The 25,480-nt window shown below is 27.5% G+C and overlaps 2 protein-coding genes across 8 annotated transcripts in view; both read right to left on the reverse strand.

Annotated features, from left to right (window-relative positions):
* The window catches only part of LOC107457292 (acetoacetyl-CoA synthetase), a 93,653-nt gene that overhangs the window by 59,537 nt on the left and 8,636 nt on the right, over positions 1-25,480 (reverse strand). The window lies entirely within an intron of this gene.
* Positions 1-25,480, reverse strand: part of LOC107450051 (acetoacetyl-CoA synthetase) — a 148,269-nt gene that overhangs the window by 8,639 nt on the left and 114,150 nt on the right. For 4 of the 7 annotated variants that reach the window (XM_071179510.1, XM_071179508.1, XM_043039723.1 and 1 more), the window contains 7 exons: positions 25,124-25,208; positions 24,009-24,162; positions 18,962-19,039; positions 16,734-16,920; positions 13,347-13,469; positions 7,624-7,737; positions 6,700-6,825 (listed from right to left, as the gene is read on the reverse strand). In XM_071179510.1, coding sequence (XP_071035611.1) covers positions 6,700-6,825; positions 7,624-7,737; positions 13,347-13,469; positions 16,734-16,920; positions 18,962-19,039; positions 24,009-24,162; positions 25,124-25,208 — 867 coding nt within the window. Of the gene's footprint in view, positions 1-1,178; positions 1,306-5,100; positions 5,171-6,699; positions 6,826-7,623; positions 7,738-13,346; positions 13,470-16,733; positions 16,921-18,961; positions 19,040-24,008; positions 24,163-25,123; positions 25,209-25,480 lie in introns of those variants that run through there. The other 3 variants (XM_043039724.2, XM_043039722.2, XM_043039725.2) reach the window with 3 other exon arrangements.

A 25,480-nucleotide genomic window follows, 5' to 3' on the forward strand; every position in this document is an offset into this window, starting at 1 on the left:
CAGAAGTGAGTAGTCTTTGTCGATAGATCTCTATTTTAGTATTTTGTCGAAAGCGCTTTTTTTCACGAATTTATATATTACGAAGTTATTCGAAGCTTTTTGATTTACATCTCGAATTATACTATAGCACATTTCTAATAGGTTTAACGAATTACATGTCATTTATTTGAATTCAAATTTATTTTAATGACTTAGTATTTACTAAAAAGATGTAATTTTAAAAAAAAAAGGTTTTTTATATGGATTTGAATGATTGTTTTGAATTCTTAGAATTTTGTGCATTTGCAATGTACATAAGTTAGTAGTGAGCGAAGCGAGCTTAACCATATAAGATTGTGTAGCAACTTTCGGGGGTTGGCGAGCGTTAGCGAGCAAGGGGCGCAGCCCACTAGTTAGATATAACTAAAAATGAATAAAATTAAGTTTTGGTTTTTGATTTTCTGTTTCATATTTTGGTCTGTGTTTTTGTTGCAACATGACGTATTCCATTACATCTGCAACATTACGCAAACTCTCTATTTCAATTTTTCGTTTAAATTTATTTTAATACTTTAAAAAAAACTAATTAAGAGACATTAAATGAACCAGTGAAAATAAGTACGGACTAGTAATATTTTTTTAGTCTCTGGTTCTTTGGACTTACTTTCTTACTTTCAACCCTGCATAAAATTATATTTAACTTCTTAAATTTTCTCAACTAAGCATGATAAATTTAATATTAAATGCAGAAATTGAAAATAGTTAGAATAATTGCATGATAATTTTTGTTTAATTGAGAGAATGTAAGTAGAATTATATTTTTCAAATAAAAATAAAAACTAATATTTACATGATTCGATTGAGGGCAAGTTCAAGAATGTATAATTTAATCCTATATAATTAAAAATACATTTTACATTTCTTCCTAAATTGGTTGGTATAAATCTTCACGAAATTTAGATATTTTCTTGAAAACGTTTATTCTTCTGTACTTATAATTCCCCCTAAAATTTTCACATTTAGTGCGTAATAGATTTTTAACGTTTGGAAGTTTTTTTCTTCCAAATATGAGTTTAGTACTGAGTAGATTTTAGAAGATAGTTTGAACTTAAAATTAAATGCAACCATCCATTTTCACTCAATGTATCTGTTTATTAATAATTCTAATTCTGATCTTAAATGAATTTCAAAAAAATCAGCGTACTGAGTGTTGAAGTGGCGCTTATTTAATTGAAAAATGGTCACAAAGATAATGCATTTTACTCACTTGCGTAATAAATATCAGAACATCCAAATCTCTCTCCATTTGGATTCAGTACGTCATCACTGAAATAAAAATTCAATTTAAAGGTAAATTCATTTCATAAAAAATAAAGAAATTTTAAAAAATGAAATGCTTATTTTAAAGAAAAATCAAACAACAATTGAAAACTTCTACCCCTTAATATTTTGTATGTGTCCGACAAATAAATAAATAATAATTATGTCTTTTTTTTCTATTTTGCACTGTCAAGAAGCTTAGTATATATGTTTAAATTATCGTACATCATTGTGCAATTTTTTTTATAATCCTAAATTCAATTTAAATCATATTGTATTTCTACTTTTTGAATAAAAAATAGGGTTCATTTTCTTAAAAAAAAGCAAGAAATGAAAAAGCAGATTAAATTTAATTTATTATTAAAGTGACAGTATATTTGAAGCAATATTACAAGTAGAAGAACGCAGCAGTAAACAAATTCGTCAATCATTGTAGTACACTATAAATAAAACTGTTAACCAACTGAACAATTTATTCTTTTTTAGACGTTTTTAGACGTATATTAGATGGATACTGAAACTTTAACAAAAAATTTCAAAGAAAGAAGGTAAAATGATTTTTTAGGTAGGGAGAGTCGGGTAGCCCCGCCCAGCGGGTACCCCCGCCCACTGTCAATTTCATATGTATAGAATATTTTTTCAAGTCAATGGGCCATCAGACATTAATTGTTATATTAAAAAAAGATTATTTTCAAAGTTTCAAGTATTTATGCAGCTGGTAACATGGTAAACAATAGTTTTGAAAATATGTTGAATACAGTAGTCATGAAATTAAGAAAAATTGGTTGAATGTTTCGATTAAACTTCATTTTAATACTAAAAAAATAATTTTTTCTATACATACAGCATTAAAGTATGTAGTCTTAAGTTTAATTTGCACAAAGAAAGAAGTTTGTATGTAAAAAATTGTTCGAGTAATTACAAATTTACAAAAAAATTGGATTTCGGGTAGCCCCGCTCACATGAATGTCGGGTATCACCGCCCAATTTTATTTCGTCGATAAATGTACGGTTGCAAAGATTATTATTTTATTGCTTCAAATTTGAATGTTATATGCATTTTTAACAACAAATATATGTTTTAATATTATATGAAACATAAATTTATATATTTAAAAATGAAAAATTAAATATTTTTAAAATGTAATTGATATATCCAAATTAAATTTAATATCAAGAAATCATAAATATTATGATAAGCTATTTGCTTACTTATTTATTTTCACTTATTTGTGAACGAATCAATCTACAGAAGCATTTGAATGCAATCAAAATACAAAGTGAATTTGTAATTTTATAAGAAGTATTTTATATTAAGTTTATAAGAAGAGATCAACCAAATAAGTTTATATTGAAAAACAACTATTGTTATTAATTATTGTTACTTAAATTAAATTATTTTCGTTAAATATTTAATATAAATATATATTAATATTATAATATATTAATATACATTAATAATGATAAAAAGTATGACATTTGTTGTTATTAAATGATAGAATTCACTAAAAGTATATAAATATGTAATAAATAAAATAATTTTGTGATAAAAATGATAAATGAGGTTTATCTATTGTCAATACATTGGTCATTCTCATTTACACCTGAAAAAATAGCCAAAAAACACAATTTTTGTAACTGGGCGGGGCTACCCGACACATTTTGAAAAGAGCTGAAAAACATGTTTTTTTATATTTCTATTTTTTTAAGTTTAACTATTCTTTTTTTGGTTTATTCTTTTCGCATTATTTAATTAGACGATAAAACAATAGAAACATACAAAAATGTTGATTATTATTTAGTATTATACAGAAATATAAGCAATACTCCTTAAGTGAGCGGGGCTACCCGACTCTCCCCTACTTCTTTTTTAGATTCTTAGGTACCATTTCGCCGGTGAAAGAGATAAGGTCAATCAATGTGGAATCAAGTAAATTCAACTGTTTTTTTTTCTTCTATTTTTTTAAATGAGTAGCGGCTATTTTTTTAAAAAAAAAAGATTAAACAAATAAATAAAATAGTTGAATACAGACAGATACAGATTGTTTTTTATTTAAATACACGCTTAACGGATTAATTACACAGGGTGAGTAGCCAAATTATTCAACAAAAAATAAGCACTTTTTAAGCACTTTTCAAGCACTCAAGAAGTATTTTTAAGCGCTTTAAAAAATATCGTAATTATGCAGGGTTGGAAAGTTTTTGACAATTGACGGTTTTATCTTGTTTTAACCGTCATGTAAAAAAAAAACCTTTTGTCATTGTTTTTGACAATTGTCAAAAATCATGAAATTTTGAATCGTGTGAAGCGAATGGCGTTTTCATACGTTACGGACTGACATTACGCCGAAATAGATTGGGGTTGAATTAACTGTGAAAACGTTGAATAGAACAATATTAACTGCGTCTTTTTGCATAATTCGATGGGAAAATCAACATAGTAATGGAAAAATCTCATTTTGAAAAAAGGGTAAATTAAGCACTATTTAAAAATATCCAATGAAAAAAAGCACCTTTAAGAGCTTTTAAAAAACGAAAATCGAAAATAAGCACTTTTTAAAAACGCTACGCACCCTGTTAAATTGTAGGGAATGTTGACAAACTCTGAATAGTAAGAGTATGTTGAAGACAAATGCTACGAATATTACAAATACATTACCATAATAATTATAAACTGAGTAATAAAATTATAGCTAGTGTAACTACATTGCATATATTACGTGCGATATTATCGTAATCATGCAGAGTTCCCTACTGAAGTTCATATTTACCCTCTTAATTTTCAAACGACTTCAGCTGTAGTTAGAAAAATGGTGTATAGGTATAGTAAAAGGTTAATGCCCTACAAGATTAATTACTGATTAATAAATTACTGAGGCACCTGGTAGTTTTCCCTGAAGAGATAGAGCAAAAAAGGAAAATGCAAAGCTGTAGAACATTTTGTTCGAAAAGACATCTTGTGGTCATAAATTCTGAGAGTAATACCGCTTAAAACGCCCATCTTTGTTCCTGATTTCTAACAGGACGAAACAGTCTTAAGGAAAAAAAAACGTAATTAAACAAGATATCTTTATTTTCGATCTTCAAACTTCTTAGAAGAACTGCGTACTGGAAATTAAAGGTGTCCTATAATAACTATTTTTTTCTGTTCTCAGATCGTTTGTAAGTGAAGGAAACCACGATTAAATCAATTTTAATTTTAAGCATTACAATAGTCACATAATACTTACTTAGGTCACAATGAAAATGCCCACGAGGCCTATTTTGGTAATAAATAAATGTCCTACGCGTTTGTATTTCCCTTTTTTGCCTAATTTTATACTCTTTTCATGATAGCAACGTAACGAAAAAATTGTTTACCAGGTGGCACTGTAATCAGTCTCTTCTTGTAGCTCATCACTAATAAAACGACCAACCTGGACAGCTATTTTGCATATTTTGTCCATCTTAATTATTAAGTTTTTAATTGTTTTATTTGTTATTCATAATTCCCTCCTTGGTTTCGAAGCGTTATAGTAAAAAAACGAAGACGAATATGGCAAAAAAGAACATATGAAATTATTCTGAAAATATTCAAGTTTTAATTTAGGCAGTTGCCGGTAGATGGCAGTAACATGTACCACTGAAACCAGTTGTAGTAAAGAAAAATGGCGTTTACAGGCGGAGGGAATTATGAATAACCCTGTTTTAAAAAAATCGATAGTAAGGTTTCGATGAAAAGGTTACATTTACTTTGAGTAGTGTGTAAGTGTTAGTAGTGTGTAAACTATAAAAAGCATGAATGTGCATAAATGTACCCACCTTCTTCCAATAACAACGAGTCCCTTGGTTTTTGGATCTATCCAACACTCGTCATTTTGGGCCCAAACACCTAAAGGATAAAACAGATATTTTATTCGAACCTACAATATTAATCCAATTTTACAAAACTAGCATTTCGAAAGAAAAAAAAATTAATATAATTTTTAGAAACCGTATATAGCTTTGTCTGTTCGATTGATGGTTAAAAACCAAATGATTTGTTGTCTGATGTATTTTCGATCAGGTACCTATAGTTCGCTCACCAGGAGTTGGCACTTGGCTCCGCCTTCATCACGTGGTATCCGAAGATACTATTTCGTTATTTTTGGGAGAAGGATGTGAATAATCCTAAACAAGGTTGGTATTTGGCGATCATATGACAAAAATATTTATTTCGCAATCTTTATGTGCATTATTTTAACATTAAATATTTCATAAATTTGATGATATTTCTATCGTTCGAGTAAATAAAAATTTGAAAAAATTTGTTGGGAAAACAGCAGTTTTTAAATTTAAAATATATTTAATTATCCAGAGTAATGAAAGATATAATAGCAGATGATAAAGCGAAGTAAGTGACTGAAAAAGAATTCACTGTTTGCGTTTGGCGCGCATTAAGGGTTGTCTCAATTTTAAGCGCGGAGATGTTTCTTCTCTTGCACCTGCGCTGAAATGAACTCTGCGTCCTAGGAGGTGGAGTCAAGTGCCAACTCTTGGTGAACGAACTAGCAATAGTTTAAATTTTAACTAATAGGAAGTAAAAGAAATTAAAAAATAAAACTTAAAAGTAGTTTTTTGTTTGTCTTGCTTTTTATTGATTTTTATTCACCTAAAATACGGACTAAAAACTAATTTTGACGTCAACATTAAAAGGCAGTAACTTTAAATTAATTGGATACCTGCATAAAAACCAAAATTACACAAAATTACGAATATTTTGCTTTAAATAATAGCATATTAAACAAGCGGTTATTATAAATTAATTTAAAATAGATTCAAAGAAAATGCAATAAATCGACAATTGCAGAAAGGGTATAAATACCCCAAAATCATACATACGTCTGAATTAAAATTAAATGTAATACTAAACGAAGTATATTTATTTCCTGATAATTTAAAAATAATTCAGTTCCTGGGAAAATAATTTGGAAATCATCTTAATAGTAATTATTATACCAAAGTGTAAGAGTAGCGTGGTGAAATAATTTCTCCACGAAATTACTTACTAAAAATATAATTTAGAAGATTTAAACTAATTTTAAATTTTAACGTTGACGAAGCATTACAAATATCCTCTCTGTAAAAATTAAAAATATGTAGAAGAAAATTCGCGTAAAATTAGAGTAAAAGCAAACTTTAAATAATAATTATAACAATGCAGTTCGAAATATAAGGATATCTTTTTAAAATTCTGCAGTTAAAAATTTTGAATCGTGTGGGACTTTTCGCAATTTTTTTTCTAACGAACCACTTCAAGATATGACTTGTGCAGAATTTAACGAAACTTCTCTTAATGAAAAAGGAAAAAACTATTACCAAAATAGGTAGTTATGTTATATTAAAATGTTTAGTTTAAATTAGGTATTTTTATTCTCTTACCGGGATACTTGGTTAGATAAAGTTCTTCGAGTTTCCTTCCTTTGTTGTCATTCCACAATGCAACTGGGAAAGCTGGATTAGGTACACAGATGACGAGTTCACCTTTTTGGCCAATAACTGCGTTACCTGAAGATGATAACAGAAAATTACACAGATAAATATTTTAATCTCACTACTAGGTTTAGAAAATAAGCAACATCAGGATAAAAAAAAAATGGTTACTTTTTTTAACAGAATAAATTAAATTCGTTTGAAAGTTCATTTCTTTTAGTTTTGTGAGTTTTTTTAAGTACTATGGTTTTTATTGAACTATCTTAAAGGAAGCAATTAATATTAAAAGAAAATAATCCTGGTTTATTGAAGAAAAAAAAGCATTTAGTATTTTTTTTATATAAATTTTTACAATTATGAATAAATAAATATTACATTACATTACATTACATTATCATATTATAAGAATTAGTTAAATTATTTTAAAAATTTCTTATACTCTTAAATGCTCTTCGCTTGCTTATCGTTTAATTATTATAACTATTTCATTATAGAAATACGCGTTCACTACAAAACAAATCAAGTATAATTAGTTTATGTATCAAAATTTAACAAAAACTTCTAGCATTTGTATTAAAATCCCTTCTGTCGAAACAATTTTTTGGGTTGCATTTAAACTAAAATATTCATTCTTATTTAAATTTATTGAGACAAATACCATGAGTATATTTTATCGTCAGAGAGATGAGAAACATTTGCATAAATTTAAAAGCATAATTAAATGTTTTCTGCCCCGCTCAAAATATACTGAGCTAGTTTGGGACCAAAGACTATAACTTTTCACTAGAAATTACTATGAGTAAAAATGTCGAAACGAATAAAATATAAACCAGAGTAATTTCTATTGCAACGGAACAAAATTCTGACCCTTACCTTCTTCGTCGAAACATTTGATGTCCACACCAAGAGCGGGAGCCTGTATTTCTGCACTGTAAGCTGGAAGGTTGAGATCGAATCCAGCAAAAACACCAACAACTTCAGTGGCTCCTAAATATGAAAACAAATAGAAATAGTTGAAATATAAATAAATAAAGGATTGGTTTAAAACTTCGCTTCCTACAGTTGGCTCCCACAAACCCCAGATCTCAATATATTTTTGTATTTGGAGAAGCCAGTTGAATGTGTCTTTTCGACTTCTAGATCCGCAACAACCCAGTCTCATAGTCATGAAAACTGCTATTCAGATGCCACAAATAATATCTTTTGAAACGTCTTATAGTGACAGTGCAAAATCGAGACTGTTTCAAAAAAGGTGGCCAAACGATATTGATGGTATGGTTGTAAAAAGAAAAGCCTTTCAGCGTATGAAAATAAGATTTCAATACTTATTTCACTGATGCTTCTGTTTAGAAGCAGAAAATTTTCAAAACACATTGAACCCCTTTTATGTGTAAAAACAATACAGTTCCCATTAATATTTTGGAAATGTAAGTGTTGCAGTGGAATGTTACTCGCTACATAGAAAAATTAATAAAACTTCCAAAATTATTTAGTAGAAATTTCTGATTAGTAGCGGGAAATCCAACAAAACACTTATCAACACCATTTACATAAACGGTATTGATTGTGTTATAAAATTTCCAATATTTTTTTGTTTCAAATATCACTGATAAGCACTGGAAGATTCTACAAAACACTTAGAGCCCCGTAAATCAATAAAAATAATAAAGTTTTCCAAATTATTTTGAAAATGCCTCTGATTAACAGCAGAAGTTTCTACGAAGCATTCTAAAGCCCATTTACAAAAAAATAATAAAACTTTAATAATTATTAAGTGTGAATATTATTGGTAACAGAAAATTTTACAAAGCACACTCAACCCCATTTATTTAAAAAATAATAAAATTATCCAAATCACTTTGAGAATGTTTCTTATTAACAATAGAAAATTCTACAAAACATTCTGAAACCCATTTATGTAAAAAATAATAAAACTTTGATATTTATTTAATAAATTTTATTAGAAACGGGAAATTCTACAATAATAAAATTTTCCAAATTATTTTGAAAATGTTTCTGATTAACAGCAGAAGTTTCTACAAAGCATTCTAAAACCCATTTACATAAAAATAATAAAACTTTAATAATTATTTAGTGTGAATATTATTAGAAGCAGAAAATTCTACAAAGCACATTTAACCCCATTTATTTAAAAAGTAATAAAATTATCCAAATTATTTTGAGAATGTTTCTTATTTGCAACAGAAAATTCTGCAAAACATTCTGAGATCCATTTACATAAAAAAAAAAAAACTTCGATATTTATTTAATAAATTTTATTAGGAACGAAAAATTCTATAAAATTTTCCAAATTATTTTGAAAATGTTTATGATTAACATCAGAAAATTCCACAAAACTTTCTAAACTCCAATTATATAAAAATAATAAAATTTCAAAAAAATATTTAGTAACTTTTATTTGAATCAGAAAATTATATAAAACAGTTTCAACCTCATTTATATAAAAAAAAATATTAAAATTTTCCAAATTATTTTGAAAATGTTTATGATTAACAGCAGAAAATTCCACAAAACTTTCTAAACTCCAATTATATAAAAATAATAAAATTTCAAAAAAATATTTAGTAACTTTTATTTGAATCAGAAAATTATATAAAGCACTTTCAACCTAATTTATATAAAAAAAAAAATATTAAAATTTTCCAAATTATTTTGAAAAAGTTTCTGTTTAATGGCAGAAAATTTAAAAAACATTTTAAACCCCATTTCTATGAAAAGATCAAATCTTAAAAAATTCTCAAGTATAAATTTTATTAGAAACGGAAAAACTCTACAAAACTCACTGAACTTGATTTATAAAAAGATAATAAAATGTCCGAAACTATTTTAGAAATGTTTCTGAGTATTCTAAAAATTACTTTGACCCTCATTTTGATTTGTTAGTTGTAAAATTGAAAAACTCATTGGTTGCGACTATTTTATTCGGTATGATAATTCAATTTCTTGGAAGAAACCAATGATAACAAAAATGGCTTCTTCTAAAAAATGGAACTATTGACAAATAACTTATTGTGCGATTAACTTATAACTTATTGTGCGATAACTTATTCGATAGATTTAGAAGCATCATTATTGGGTCATTGTTTATCAATTCTTATAATATGAGAATAATATATTTCTATCACGTAATGATTTGCTATTTCTTGCCGTCATAATTACCAATAATCATCACTTCAAGGAAAATAATTTTTCATTTCTGATTCATAAAACGCTCGCAATTCTGCATTATAAAAAAGGAACTTTTTTTCTCAAAATCCAAATTTAATTACAATTTTTAAAAAAATTCCCACGAAATATCAGAAATATTAGTATTTATTCTCTTCATTTAACTAAGGCATTGATCAAAACTTTAATCTCAAATTTATAACTTTTCAATTAACATCTATAATAGATAAGTTAAAATTACTATAATGTTTTTTCTTCGCTTCCAATAATAAAGGAAATCGAGTTGTTATTCGTTATATAACGCTCCTATCTAGATCAATTTACTAATTTAATTAATGATTTAATACCTTTTTATTTTCATTATTTGTTTAAATATTATTTATATAAATTGAGATAAATTAGTACTTTTATAATAAATTATTATTAAGTAAAACCTAACGGTTGTAAAAATAGTCATTATTGATTAAAAACTCCGTTTTATTATCACATATTACGCTTTTTGTCATGATTCATACTTAACTATGATTCATGCCATGATTCATGTTGTATTGCACTTAACTAAGATTCATGTTGTGTCATGATTCATACTTAACTCAAATAAACTATGTTAGTACTTTTCTATTCAATGGATGCAAAATTTACGGTCGCAAATATCATTGTTTTTAAAAAATTCATATAAAATTTTAATTGCTCAATTCTTTACAAAAAAAAATACTTTTAATGTAAAGGAGTTAAATATATAATAACATTTAACTGCAATTTTTGAATTATTTTTAATAATATAAATTGAATGAAAGCTGAAAATGTTTGGAACAACTTTTTGTTTCCTTTGGCAAATTTCTCGAACCAGGTGAGTCCGACACAAAAATAACAATTTTCACTGCAAATGCTGATTTTAAGTTAGTTTCGATAATGAACGACAAGTAAGAAAAAGTACTGATTACATCGAAATGTTTTAAAAAGTTTAAGACAATTTTGAGTAGGATATCCAAAAATGCATACAAGATTTGAATTTTGTGCCATTTGTACTAGAGAAAAAATATCGCAGAAATAATAATTATCTGTGACTGTTAGAATTTTTTTTAAAAAAAAAAAGCTTTCTGTTATACGCACGCAACACACTTTTTAACCGCAAAAAAACTACAAATAACTTTTTAACTACACGTTGTAATTTATATTACCTGCAATTTTAAAATACACAGTTTCGGTGGCAGTAAACTAAGTTTTCAACTACTTTTAAATATAAATCATTTCCACAGGTATCTACTGAAATGTTTTCAATAGATTACATTGACAAATTATACTGTTTTTTTTTTTTTTTTGTAGTGTAATACCTTTTTTATTACTTACTTTCGTATTTGTTTTGGAATAGTTGCGGTATCAAATTTTCTGCCACTTTTCAATAGCGAGACCTGTCAGATCTCAAAATGAGCCCGTGCTTTAAGACAATGTAAGTTTCAAATATTTCTTTTACTGCTGCAAGCAGAATGTTTATCTATATTTTATCGTCAAATTGAATTGAGAGCTAATTGCAATTCCAATCAACGAGAGCGCTATAATTTAATCTAAGAGCTCTGGGTCTGGTGGCAACACAAGTTTCAATCGAATCTTGCTAGGAACATCGCTCTATTACCACCAATGGAAAATTACCGCCATCAAACTTTTGACAATTCTCCGACTAGCTAGGATGCTCAAATTTTTATGTCAAATCTGTGCTGGGTGGAAATAAATGTTTCATCCGTTTCCTCTTCCACACAAGTCGAATTTGTATCGCCATTTTATTTCCGAATAGAATGTATCGTCAATCGAAATTTTGACTACCAATTTTTACTAATCAAATTGTTTAATTTTCTAGTGGTGTGCTTTGCTTGATACCATTACAAATCATAAGTTTTTCTTAAGCAGTGTAAGTGAACTGTATCACTAATCACAATTTTGACTTATATCCGATATAAACAAACAGACACAGAATTAAACATATGAATGAAAATTAGCTTTAAAAAAATTTAAAATATTTTTCAAGTAGACCAAAAAAGAAAAATAATTTCGTTTTTCTTAGTCCTAAAATGAACACCATAGGGTGCATCACTATTGGAATTAACTAGTTTCGCACGAAAGCTACTGTATCCTTCGAAACTCTAGATTTTTTTGATTAAGTCTAACAAAAATGAAAAATGACTAAGATCTTTTTTCGTCTACTTGAAAAAGGTAGTTTTTAATTCTTTTATTATTTAGAAACTGATATTGTAATGAAACTATTCAAAATCGTATTTAAAAAGAAAGACTAACTCGTAAATGATTCACAAACAGAGCACTGCAAATATGTAAATTACGGACTAATCGTTATGCAAATCACTGACATTTATCCATGCGAAGTGAAAGTGGTGTTAGAGTGTAACAAATAAATCGTCCGCATCCAAATGCGTTATTCACTGATACGGGGAATCGTCCGTGATATTCCGTGACTCACTCAAATGCTTCCCTCTCGAATGTCGGTCGTCACCGTCGACTGATTCCGAAACTTATTATAAATTTCAAGGTCATGAATTGTTATAAAATGTCGAATTGTAATAAAAAGCACCTTGGATAAAAATGAAATCGGGAGAAAATTGTATTTATTTTTGAAAGCGAAACTATGTCAATGGTCAATTTCGGTCAAGGTCCTCCGTATCAGCATATTTTTGGTTTTCAATAACACGAAAGAAGTTATAGAACATTACAAAGAGTTAAAAAAAATGAGAAAAGAAAACGAACGTATATAAATGTTTTTATAAAATTGAAATTAAGGTAAAAGACATTTTTTTTGGCCTCCTTTTGATAAAATGCACTAATACATATAAATTAAGCAAAAGTCACAGTATAGCCAGTATGATCTGAAGCTACATGGCTCGGATGGAGTATTTTGTTTTTTTCCTTCCTCCATATAAATTAAACTATGTCGAATCATATCTAAGTTGACCAGTTCACGCCACGGGAGCTACTAGATCCTGAAAGCTATAAGATCAAAATCATGTTAAAAATTGTCTGAGAACAATTGTCACTGATCATAGAAATAAAATCCGTTATTTGGCTATTTTTTAAAAACCTCACCAACGGCTAATGAAAAAGAAAAGTTTCAAGTTTAATGTTTTGGTGAAAGCTCAACCTATTACAGTGTGTAACAAATTTATAAGATCACGTAGCTTTTTTATTAATAAAAGCATTAGAGGATTAAATATAAATTTAAAAATAAAATATTTAAAAGTTAGAAAATATATGAAGCCTCCTGATGGCACGACGCAGATCATACACGCTTTTATTATGACGTTCTTGTGATATACTAACGCAAGTCCTAATTTCAATAAAGAATTAATCTAAATTAATTTTAATACTTATATCGATTTCTGTTATAACGAATTTTTTCTACTTACCGTACAAACAGTTGACAAATAAATCTTTCTTTACTCTATTGGTGAGGAAGTCAAAATTCTGTAATTTGACAGGACTAGCACCAATTGTCAACATTTTGAGATGTTCCATTTTACAATCGGGACCTGCATGGGAATAACGATTAAAATACAAAAATTTAGAGTCAAATACACATTTATAAATTTATAATACAGTTAAAGTATTGTTATAATGCATGTAAGAATGTATTAAAATAAACTGATACAATCTGTTGTGCAGATTCAGTACAGTGTGTTTCAGAATTGCTACCTTAATCTTAGAATCCTATTATTACCTAAAATACCATTTTGGAATCCTTGTCAAAAAGGTATACATATAAGGAGTTGTTTATTAATATTAAAGCAAAAAGAAAAAAAATACATGAACGCCATTGAAGATTAATCATTAGTGAGGAAAATTGTATGAAATCCAAATCCATTTTAAATATACTTGTATGATTATAAACTTAGTTGTTTCTTATTCCTTAAGTATAATCGTTTACCTCATGTCTGTGATCTCCTGTAATCAAACCGGTTTTGGTGTTTTCGGTCCGGCCTTTGTAATAGTAATTCTTTTGATTTGAATAGCATTTTTTTCCTAGCTTAAATATTAATTTATGACCCTTAAAGTACTTACGTTTTTGTGCTTCATTTTTTGTGAAGAATAGAAAAACTATTTATTAAAGATGGTGTTTAAGGAACTCCTTGGTATGTTGTCGAATATTTAAGATTATACTACTCTGTTAGACTTCGAGTTTCTATTACAGGGGTGGCCAACCTGTGGCTCGCGAGCCACATGCGGCTCTTTGAAGGATTATTTGTGGCTCTCAATAAACGTACCAGAGTTCCCTTTTCATTTTTGTGATATTATATTTTTAAAAATTATTATCGTTCCGTATGCCTTTCAAAATATCTTTTAAATTACTGAGAACAAATACCCATACAAGAACCCTTTCCAATATAATTATAAGACAAAAAGGAGAATTAGAATTAATAGAGATGCAAGAACATCAAGCTCTACAATTAAAATATAAGTCGATGTCGATTACTGAATTTTGTAAATTTGTACCAAAATCGAAGTCTCCTGAATTAAAAAGGGTTGCTTGTCGAATTATTTCAATATTCGGGACAACGTACTTATGTGAATCATTTTATTCTTCTTTAAAATTCGTGAAATCCAAACACCGATCAGTATTAACTAACCACTATCTCAAAGAACAACTGAGAAGTGCTGTCACCAATTATTCATTAAATTTTAAAGAATTATCTAGAGAAGTAAAATAAATGTGTTTAATACTTAAATTCAATACACATATTTTGTACTTTTACTCATATGTTTTCAATAAATATAACTTAGGTAAAAAAAAATCTGATAGTTTTTTTGCGTACCTTTTAAATACGTATTTAATTGCCGCTCGCGAAAAATTTCAAGTTTTGAAAAATGGCTCGACTATCAAGGAGCTTGGCCACCTTACCTTATCTGTTACCTTTGAAAATCCTTTTAGTTTAATTGTTTCCTGTTTTGTCACACAAATCTCCTTTTTTGTAATTTTAATTGTAATTGTTTTTTGTAATTGTAATTTTAAACAATGCATTAAACTCTCTCTAGGCCGATTATCGCTCGATTATAAAACATTAAAACTAAATATTATTAAGCTTCAAAAGACTTTTAAAAAGGTTAATTATAATTTTCTATATTACTCAATTAAATATTGAATTACAATTTTTATAATGTGAATTTTCCCTTGTGTTAGTTCTTGGTTTTCAGAAAATAATATTTTAATTTAGAAAAATCGATTTTTGCTTTTGTTTTCTATTTGCAACACATTTTTTCTGCGTCATTTGGAAGTCAGCATTAATGGACAATAAATCTACATTTCTTTTTAAAATAAAGTAGAAAACTTCAAGCCATATAACATTATATTAAGTCCCTGGAAACTATCTATGCAGCTTTCATTCGCATTTCTTTTTTTCTAATTTTGAGATATAAATTATGCTGGTCTCTTCTTCGTCTTTAAATTATTATTGATGAATTAAAAAGCTTGTACATAAATCATTTGTACATAAATTGTACATAATTGTTCAATTGTACATAAATCATTATTGTTTAATGAATAAATAATCTCGCAAAGAAATAAACACTATTACATAAAGTAAGAAAACGTTTCTTTTTGACAAATTTTGCTTCCGTTCAGAGTAGTTTTGCTTCTTCTTTCTTTGAGTGTCCGTCTTGGACAGAGTTTATTGCATTGTGAAGTGATCTGAATTAACTAAACGAAACGAAAAATCTAATCTAAAAATGTTAAACTCTTAAAGAATAGTAAAATAAAATTCACAATTTTATCAACTTAGTGAACATTCCTACTGAGTGTGGTTTGATTGTTCTCCTTTTAAATGCATCAATTTAATTCTCTATTACTAAATATATATATTATATGAATTTTTAGTGGAATGAAAAAGTGACAAAAAATATATTTAAATATGAAATATTTAAATATATTCTAAAAAATATATTTAAGTGTAAGAAAATATTTTGTATTAAAGTGAAAAGTTTTTTCTCTCGAAACTTTAGAGTTTAACAAAATTATTTATTTATAACAAAAAAGGAAGGAAAGAATATCTCCACTCTTCTCTTAAGATGAAAACCGACTAAACAGTTTCCGTTTAAGCAAAATAAAGAGACAAAAGGGAATTAAAGAAAAGAGAAATTTATAAAGAAAATGAAGAATTAATAAGCTTTATTAACTGCGCATAAGCTGCAAGTACATAGAACCCATATAATAAGACAAAAGGGAAACATATTTCTCAAAGGAGAAGAAAAATAAAAACTACCAAATATCACTTTTTAAAAATTCTTTTAAAACATTTTAAAAAAAATTATAAAGCTATAATAATTTTGTCATCATTTCACACGATTATATTCACACAGAGAGTGCTTTCAAATATTGAATTAATATAACCAAAGCGAAACATATCAATACAATAATTTTTTGAGATTTTCTGAATTAACTATTTTTGGTAGCTTTTTTAATAAATATTTTTCCTTTTATTTNGCAAGTTCATAAGAAGACGAAGAGAAAGGGAAAGAAAAAGTAATTGTGAGTAGTTTCCCTAATTCTCCAATAATTGAATGCTTGCAAGCAGCTTCACGTTTGGGTCAGCCAATCAGGTTCGACCCACACGCGTGACGTCATTTGTAAGTATCCAATTAAATCTGATCTGAAAAGTGATTTAGTGTGATAATAAACCTAAACCCTAAATCTGTAAAATAAACACACCATGTACAGCCACGTGATTAGACAAACCATGCGATTAGTTGCGAGTATAATCACAATTGCTTAAAAGAATATTTTGATATTTATTTTCATGTACCTGGAACAATGTCACTCTTCTCCATTTTGTCCACAACACTAGTTGCTAAAAATGTGTAGTTCACCTTATATCGATCAAGAAGTTCCCAGAATCCAATTTCTGGATAAAATGGGCATCCATTGTAAAGGGCGATAGTCACGCCAATCGAAAAATTGGCGACGAATAGATTCCACAAATTCCAGCCAACCTATGAAAATAATTATGAAAGGAAATTAATTACAATAAACTGGCGAAAATATTGTTGATATTAGAACGATAACTCGAGTCTGCCGTATTTTCTAAGATCTTTTCTAATAGATTCGTTCATTATATTCGAATGCAATATTTCAATTGCAATATAGTGCAATATAATTGTCAATCATGAGGCACGCTGAATAAAAAATTTCTAATCCGAAATTCCAAGATTAATGCATTTTTAAGCATAATTAAATCCAAATTATCATTAAAAACTTAAAATTAATTTTTTTAAAAATTTATTTAAATAATTGAGAATGATATATTTTTATTAAAATAAACTTATTTACTTTGTATTGCAAACAATTGGTGTCAGACGTACCATTTTTGAAAATTTCGAAAAATTATAAGAAAATAACTGTCTCGAAATTTCATGAACTTACTAAATGCTAGAAAATTACAATTAGAACATAGCTGGTACTGAATATTTAAGAAAAACATCATAACATATAAATATAAGCATATTTAGAATTATATGTTTTGTTCACTAAGTTTATTTTTCTCTTTGATTTCATTAAAGTATCTATTTACTTCAAAATCGGAACTGTCTATGCTCGATCTATGTTATTCTAAGAGATGGCAGCACCATCTCAAAAATTGAGAAAAGAATCGATATGGAATTCTTTAACGTATTCATTCCACTGTAATTATTAAAACATACTCGTGGAATTTTAAATTTTCCGAAAGTATCATTCATTGCAAAAAAAGAGGTTTTTGTGATAAATTTTTAGTTTTGATTTGGTATTATTTTTAAAACGCAATTTTAATTGAGTCCCCGGTAATTTACATCAAAACTAGTAGATATCATTTATTCATTTTGCCCAAGGTAATAGTTTTATTTTATATTTTTTGAAATTATTGAAACTGCATGACGAAATTTAATTAATAATTTTAATTATCCAATTTTAATAGTATTTTCTTAGTAAGATCAAGTGAAATTTATTTATCATAGTTAGTCGAAAATGCAGCATAGAGCGTTAAAAATTTTAACAACTAACAGTGTCGCTATCTAGGGAAAGCTGTAGCACTGAAAATTGTTGAAAATAGAATGATGTAGAAAAAAAAAAAAAAAAACGATATAACAAAAACTTGGAGAAAAAAAGAGTTTCGTAATAATGATTTCAGAATGACGGAATATTTAACATTATTTGCCCAATATAATAAAATAGACTCGGATTTATAAAGAAAGAATTTTAATGCCCATAATTTTTTTTCTCCTCCCTTCCAATTTTTTTCTAATTATATTTTATCAAATTTTGAAAATCGAATAACAAGATGTAATGAAGATACATCATTACGATTCAGACATTAGATCAGTGTTTCTTAACCTTTTTTATATAATGAACCCCTTTTAAAAAATTTTAAGAAGTCACGGACCACCTCCCTATGAAAAAAAATAATTGCAAAAAACATCAATTATTAGAAAGCATTTAATTTTAGTATTTTAATAGTAAATAAAATTTTTATAATTAAAATTTTTAATGTGAAGGTTGCTGCTGCTTTTCCTTAATTAATAAATTTAATTGGGGGATTGTTTTCGACAAAGCAACGAGTATATCATGTTCAACATTCAATCGATTTCGATGTTATATTTTTATTGTCACAAGAGTGGAAAATCCCGTTTCGCAAAGATACACTGTAGCAAACGGAATTATAGCCGTCATAGTTCGCTTTACAAGCAATGGGTAGGCTTCCAAGCGTTTTAAAAATTAGGAGTAGTCAGCGGACCCCCAAAATATAACTCATGGACCCCTTAGGGGTTCATGAACCACAGATTAAGAAACCCTGCATTAGATGAAGTCTGATACATACATCATTACTTCATCCTTACGATTATATTTTTCTAATTTAATTTTAATAATCTATTAAAGGGCATACATTTTAGTGCATACTTTCAATGATGCGTGTATTGCTGTGATAACTATTTTTTTCGTATCTGTGTTACATTATTAGATTGAAAAAAAATAATTCAGTTGTTAGTGCATTTGACTTACTGGATAAGGAGTGAAAACAACATCCCCTCGCTTGAGATTGCAATGTAGGTTAAAGTCCCGAAGAAGTGGAAGAAAACACTGCAAAAAAAACAAAGCAAACATCTCTTTGAAAAAAACAAAACAAAAAACAGTGGTTTAAGCATCTATTTTTATAAAAATAAAATCAATCAGTGATTTAAATGTAATATATATTTAATTTTAGTTGAATTAAAAGGGAATGCATGGAGATTTTTTCTAAATAGATCTGTATGAAGAAGGACATCTAGAATATATAAACATCTGTAATAGCTCTCTTGTTAAAACAAATATTTATTTACTATACTAAAAGGTTTACATACATTAAATTCAGTTTTAATATCGTATTTCTCTCTTAATTTAAGTTTTTTAAACGGTTGATACAGCTATGTGTACTGAAGATGTGGTTTAAATGGAGAAAAAATTTAACATTCAAAAAGTCGATGTTTTGTGGGGGGACCTTCCAAACTTTACTATTTAGGCTAAAAACGCTAGACTGTTTGAAAGTTTTTAAAATGCTTAACAATTTAAGAGATAAATTCGTTTCTAACTTGCGTAAAGATTGTGCAACTACTCGCCTTTTACAAAAATAAGTAAATAAATAAATAAAATAATTTTTTTTAAAAATGTCACGAGAAGATATAAAATCCAAGAAAAAAATAGTGAAAATCTGTAACAATTATTCACGCGTCGTTTCTTCTTATGTACTGTCCATTTCGTTTAAAAATGTAGCTCGCAGATTCACGAAGATATAGATGTCGTCTTTTAATGTAACTTAAATATTATTTAGAAATTTTCAAACAATCACTGAGTTTCACAAGTTTGCTCCGAATTATATTATATTAAAATTTGAATAAAAAAAGAAAGTAAAAATACAGCAGTGAAAGTTTAGTTAGGTACGGACGCACGAAGTAAGCGCATTTGCTGATATCTTAGGAAAATCCTTCTTTCCATAATTTTGCCTTCTGGTGTATCAAGCACCTTAAGGAGAAAAAAAATCAATTTTAATATCATCAATGTTGAAAAGGTGGTTTACATTTCAAAATTGTTCATCTAAAATGCTCTTTGATTGAATAATCATAAAAGCGCTGCCGCTGAGTCTTGGGTATAGTGAAAAGTAGTGGGTTTTGCGCGTGAACAAGGTGCTTCTTTTAGCTTTTTTGTGCTACAAGTGTACCTTCTTCAAGAACAAAACATTGCCAAATATCTCGAAAATGACCGATGATTTGAAAAATAAGTTAAAAACAACCGGGAAAAGATAGGTTTTGCTGCGTTTTGCTTAGAAAGCGAAAATGTTATTCTCACCATGCATCAAAGTTCACCAACACATGTTATTTTTTACGATGAAAAGTTTTAAAACAATGTTTTCCTAACAGCAGTAGACATGCTAAAAGCAATCATGACACAACTAAACTTCAACAATGTTTAGTTGAGTCATGACAAAACTAAGAAACATCCATGCAAATATTTCAACTGGATGGGGATAACACGCAGCAGTAATCGTTGTTTCAGAAATTTATCTAGGCAGTACTTCAATCTGTTAAAACTAATGACGAAATTTGCTGAGAAAAAAATCATGGTTTTTTAAACAGAATGTAGCAAACCGTACTTTTGATTTCTCTTTATCCGAAAGATTTCCCAAACCATTAGGCAAATGAGGGACATCTGGTATTTATAATAAATATGCACCCTTACTTTCTGTACTATTATATTTGGTATTAAGACACTGCGGAAGGTTCTTGTTTATAGAACTAAAACTATAGCATATCCATTTATGTACTTTCATCTGTGCTTTATTCATGCTACTTTTTGCTTTAGTCTACATAGCACAAAATATTCCCTATCATTTGTTGAATACACACTGGTATTTATAATAAATATACATTTTTATCATCTACGTTTGAAGATGGTCTCCTTGTACTACCAATGCGTCTTAATTAGTTTAATAATAACAAAATATACCCTATCATTTGTTGGATACGCACTGATATTTATGATAAATATACATTTTTATCATCTACGTTTGAAGATGGCCTCCTTGTAGCACCAATGCGTCTTAATTAGTTTAATAATAACAAAATATACCCTATCATTTGTTGGATACACACTGATATTTAAAATAAATAGGCATTTTTATCATCTACGTTTGAAGATGGTCTCCTTGTAGCACCACTGCGTCTTAATTAGTTTAATAACAACAAAATATACCCTATCACTCGTTGGATACACACTGATATTAATAATAAATATGCATTTTTATCATCTACGTTTGAATATGGTCTCCTTGTAGTACCAATGCGTCTTAATTAGTTTAAATAAATGATTTGTGACAGTGAAACTTTTTTTTCTGTGAAAAAATTACTACGCATAAATATTTAAATGACAATAAAGAGTACAAAATTTTTAAGGTCACAGAAAATTATACTGTGATGCAATGACAAAAATTTCTAAGAGACAATTTTGTTCCTAGATTTAAAGAAAATTCGTAAAGCTAGCAAATATTCTGGCGACATCGCAAAATATGTAATTACTGTTATTAAATTTGAAGTCGTGACAAATATATTTAAAAAACATTCTAAATCTGCGAATAAAAATTCCGTATCTTTCTGAAGGAAAACATTCATCAAATATTGCTTAAAAATAATGAAAAGTAACAATTATTTCTTCTTCATTAAAAAAAATATGTATAGACAAAATAGCTAAATAAAAAAAAAATTTTTTTAAAGATTTTTTTTTCTCTTTGTGATTGAATCTTCGGAAGCATTTGCACCATTATAATGTCTAAACTCACAAGGACAAGTATAAGGAAAACTTACACCGATAAAAACATTTCGTGCACATGATGAGCAGTTTCAACGATAGATGTTGAAAATCAACTTTGTATAACAGCGCTTGTGAAATAATGTAAAAATGTTTACAATGGTCGTCCCAGTCTTAAAAGTTAATCTCAGATCGATTCGGAAAGTAGGTTAGGATTACGATAACGATGTTTCAAAATTGTCGATATCAAAACGACTTAATAAAGTAAAGTATTGATTATCGTTTGATCAATAATTTACTACGACAATAAAATATTTTAGAGCTAGTCTACAATGTTTTTCTGACGGGGGGGGGGAGATAAAGAAGATTCTTATTTCAAAAATCAATTTTTACTGCTGAGAAATGCTTGTTTTTACAAATGGCAAAAAGTATAAATTTGATACTTAAATTTTAAAAAAAATAATGCAACAGCCAAAAAAAACTTATATGACTAAAATGATCGAAATTATCAGTGTGATTAAAACGACGTAATAAAGAAAAAGAAGAAAGGACTACTGTACGAACTAAAATTTATTGTGTTTATTAATTGTTTTAGTGCCAGCCTCATACAAAGTGTTTTTTTACCATAGAAGAAAAATATTTTCATTTATAAAATCAATTTTTACTGTTGAGAAATGCTTGTTTTTACAAATGGCAAAAAGTATAAATTTGAAACTTAAATTAAAAAACAATAATGAAGCTGCCAAAAAAAAAAAACTTTTATAACTAAAGTGATCGAAATTGTCAGTGTTATTAAAACGACGTAATAAAGAAAAAGAAGATTGGACTAAATGATGTAATGGACTAAATGATGTAAAACGATGTAATGAAGAAAAAAAAGTTTTAACTATCGTTTAATCTAAGGATTATTAAGTTTATTATATGCCCATATAAAATGATTTTTTTTTTAAAAAGAAAGGATTTTTTTTAAATTCTAAAACCAGTTTTTAATAATGAGAAGAAAAAAAAATTTTTTTTTCAGAATTATTATTCCACACAAAATTGTTATTCCATACTAAAACAATGTAACTATGATAAAACATTGTAATAAGATTATCAGAATAAAGTGATACGTTTAAAATATTTTTATAGAAATGTTCATTTTGAAAACAAGGTATTTGCGTAACAAAACATATCATAAAACATGTTATTTTATGCATTTAATTCTTGTCCTGTTACTTGTTTAATTTATCACACAGTTTTTCTTTAATATTTTTTTCAAAAAATTGAAAGTAATTTCTTTTTGAAAATGAAATATGCCGAAACTTAAAAGAAGTGAGTAATAAATTTTATTTCAACAAATTCAGAAATAGAACTGGCTAAAACGCAAACAAATTACAAGCTTTTCATCCAAATTTTAGATCATTTCTTAAATTTTTACTCAAAGGCGCCTGATAAATTTGTCGATATTTTTAAGCGTCAAATCAGCATTACATTTTCGAGAATTGAAATTACATTTCCAAGATTTAACTTTAACGTAACGTTAGACGTAATAATAAACATATTTAAATGTTTCAATACCGCAAATTTGAAACGATGATCGATAATTTGAAACATCATTTAAGGAAACATGGAAAGCCATAGAAATATATTTCTAGCGTCGTTCCGCTTAGGAGCTAGATTTTATTCTCAAGAAATTGGGAAAGTTTGGCAACAGATGACACTACTTCCTTTAAAATTAATGTCTAATAAACCGGGTAATAGAATAGTCGGATAAGTCAAGCATAAGACAATGTTTTGACCAGCTTATCAAACTATTCAAAAAAAAAGAAAAAAAAAAGAATTTGCATGGGCGTCTATTAATTTAGTTTCCAAGCTGCGCTATCTAGTTAATGCAGACAATTTAGCATTGAAAATGATTGTTAATATTTTTAACTCTATAGTTTTTTCCGATCCTGAACGCCATCTATAAACAAACTTAGTAACTAATTTAAAAACTGGTGAGAATAAATAACAGTTATCCTAAGTGAGAAGCAAAAAGACGTACGTTGCTATTTACTTCCTTTTTTTCAATAAATTTTAAAATCATCAACCATTTTTGAAGCAATCAGAGTTTTTTTTTCGTAAGAGAAAGAGCAGTGGAATTTAGGTAAATTTCCTTACGGGAAATTAATCTTTTATCTATATTTTTTAATTTTTCAGCCTTTTACATTTGTAAATAAATATTTATTTTCGTAGTCTCATTATTAGTTAGATTTAAAAAAAAATAATAATAAAGGTTTGTATCACTTACTCCACAACCGTGAATGAGTCCTTTTGGTTCTCCAGTTGTACCAGAAGTGAAATTAATACAGATGGGATAGTTGAAAGGCAGTTGTTCAAATACCAATTTAGGAACATTTCCGTCTTTATTTTTCCCTGATTCCAAAAAGTCTGGCAGGAATACGCTGCGTACAAAAGAAAAAACATCAACATATAACAAATAAATGTCTTAGCATGTACCTGTCAATGAACTCTCCGAAATAAATCTCTAACTTGTAACAATTTACCAATTTTTAAGAAGGACTTCATTTTTTTCCAACCATTCTGTCGATCAAGCACTTGCGAACTCTTAAATATTTGAAGAAACTATTTTCTTATTTATGTGGAAGAGTGTTCCATTGTTTATATGCTTATAAGCATTAATCTAGTTATTTTATAGAGTTCCACAAACATATACTCTTAATAATGATTATTTAAATTTATTTACATTGTTTTATGATTAGAAAAGTTTTTAAAATATACTTTTTTTTAAAGAAAAAAAAAACTCAAGTTACAAATACAACCTGAAATGAACAAAACAAAATTTCAGGAAACAAAAATTTATATAAGTATTTAAAAAAATTGCTTTAAATTTATCTTGTCATTAAGTGTGCATTTTATTGATTCTACTTTCAAACATTACACTGTTTTATTCATCTTAAATAATAAATTTTGTCAGAAATGTAATTTTTCATCTTTTGTTAAGCTGAATCAAAATTTAGAATGTAGTTCTAAAGATAACTGGGTAAGGAAAAAATATTTTAAATAGAATATCTTGTTCCACGCTTCAAGATTTTTTTAATAAAATATATTAAAAAAATTACAAACTGAGTATTTTGAAAAAAAAATCTTAAACGGGCTGAAATTCTCAGTATGATCAAATTCTTAGTGAAATAAAAAAAAAAGCTTAAAACTGAACAAACTTACCGCACAAGCAATAACTGAGATGTTAAATAAGTCTGATTCAAAATTAAAACCAAATTGTATCGAATTTTTTTTTTTTACTTGCATATAATGTCAATGTTTACTTGCATATAATGTTTTGAAAGAGAGTCAAATTTTTAAGGGGAATATTTGAAACTAAGAGAAATATGTATATATACTTACCATCTAGAATCGAGCTGTGATATGTCTTTCGATAGGGTTTCCTTTTTGCTAGGGCAAATAATAATTTTTTCCAAACTGTCTAAGTCTGTAAATAAAAAACGTTTATTATCTAAATGCTAAACTGTATAAATTTAAAAATGAAAAAATATCTTTTAAAAACAATTGGAATTTCATGTGAATCAAGATATCCAGAAATTCAGGATACTTATTTGAAGAATTAATCAAACACTCTTAACTAAAATCCTCAGACCTTCAATCAGTGTATTACGTTATCTTTTTAAGAAATGAAACTATTATGTGACTGTTAATAACTGTAGAAAAGATACCTGAATGCGGTATATTTACTAACTATACTTT

This window comes from Parasteatoda tepidariorum, chromosome 4 (assembly GCF_043381705.1).
Source record: "Parasteatoda tepidariorum isolate YZ-2023 chromosome 4, CAS_Ptep_4.0, whole genome shotgun sequence".
Classification (NCBI taxonomy): Eukaryota; Metazoa; Arthropoda; class Arachnida; order Araneae; family Theridiidae; genus Parasteatoda; species Parasteatoda tepidariorum.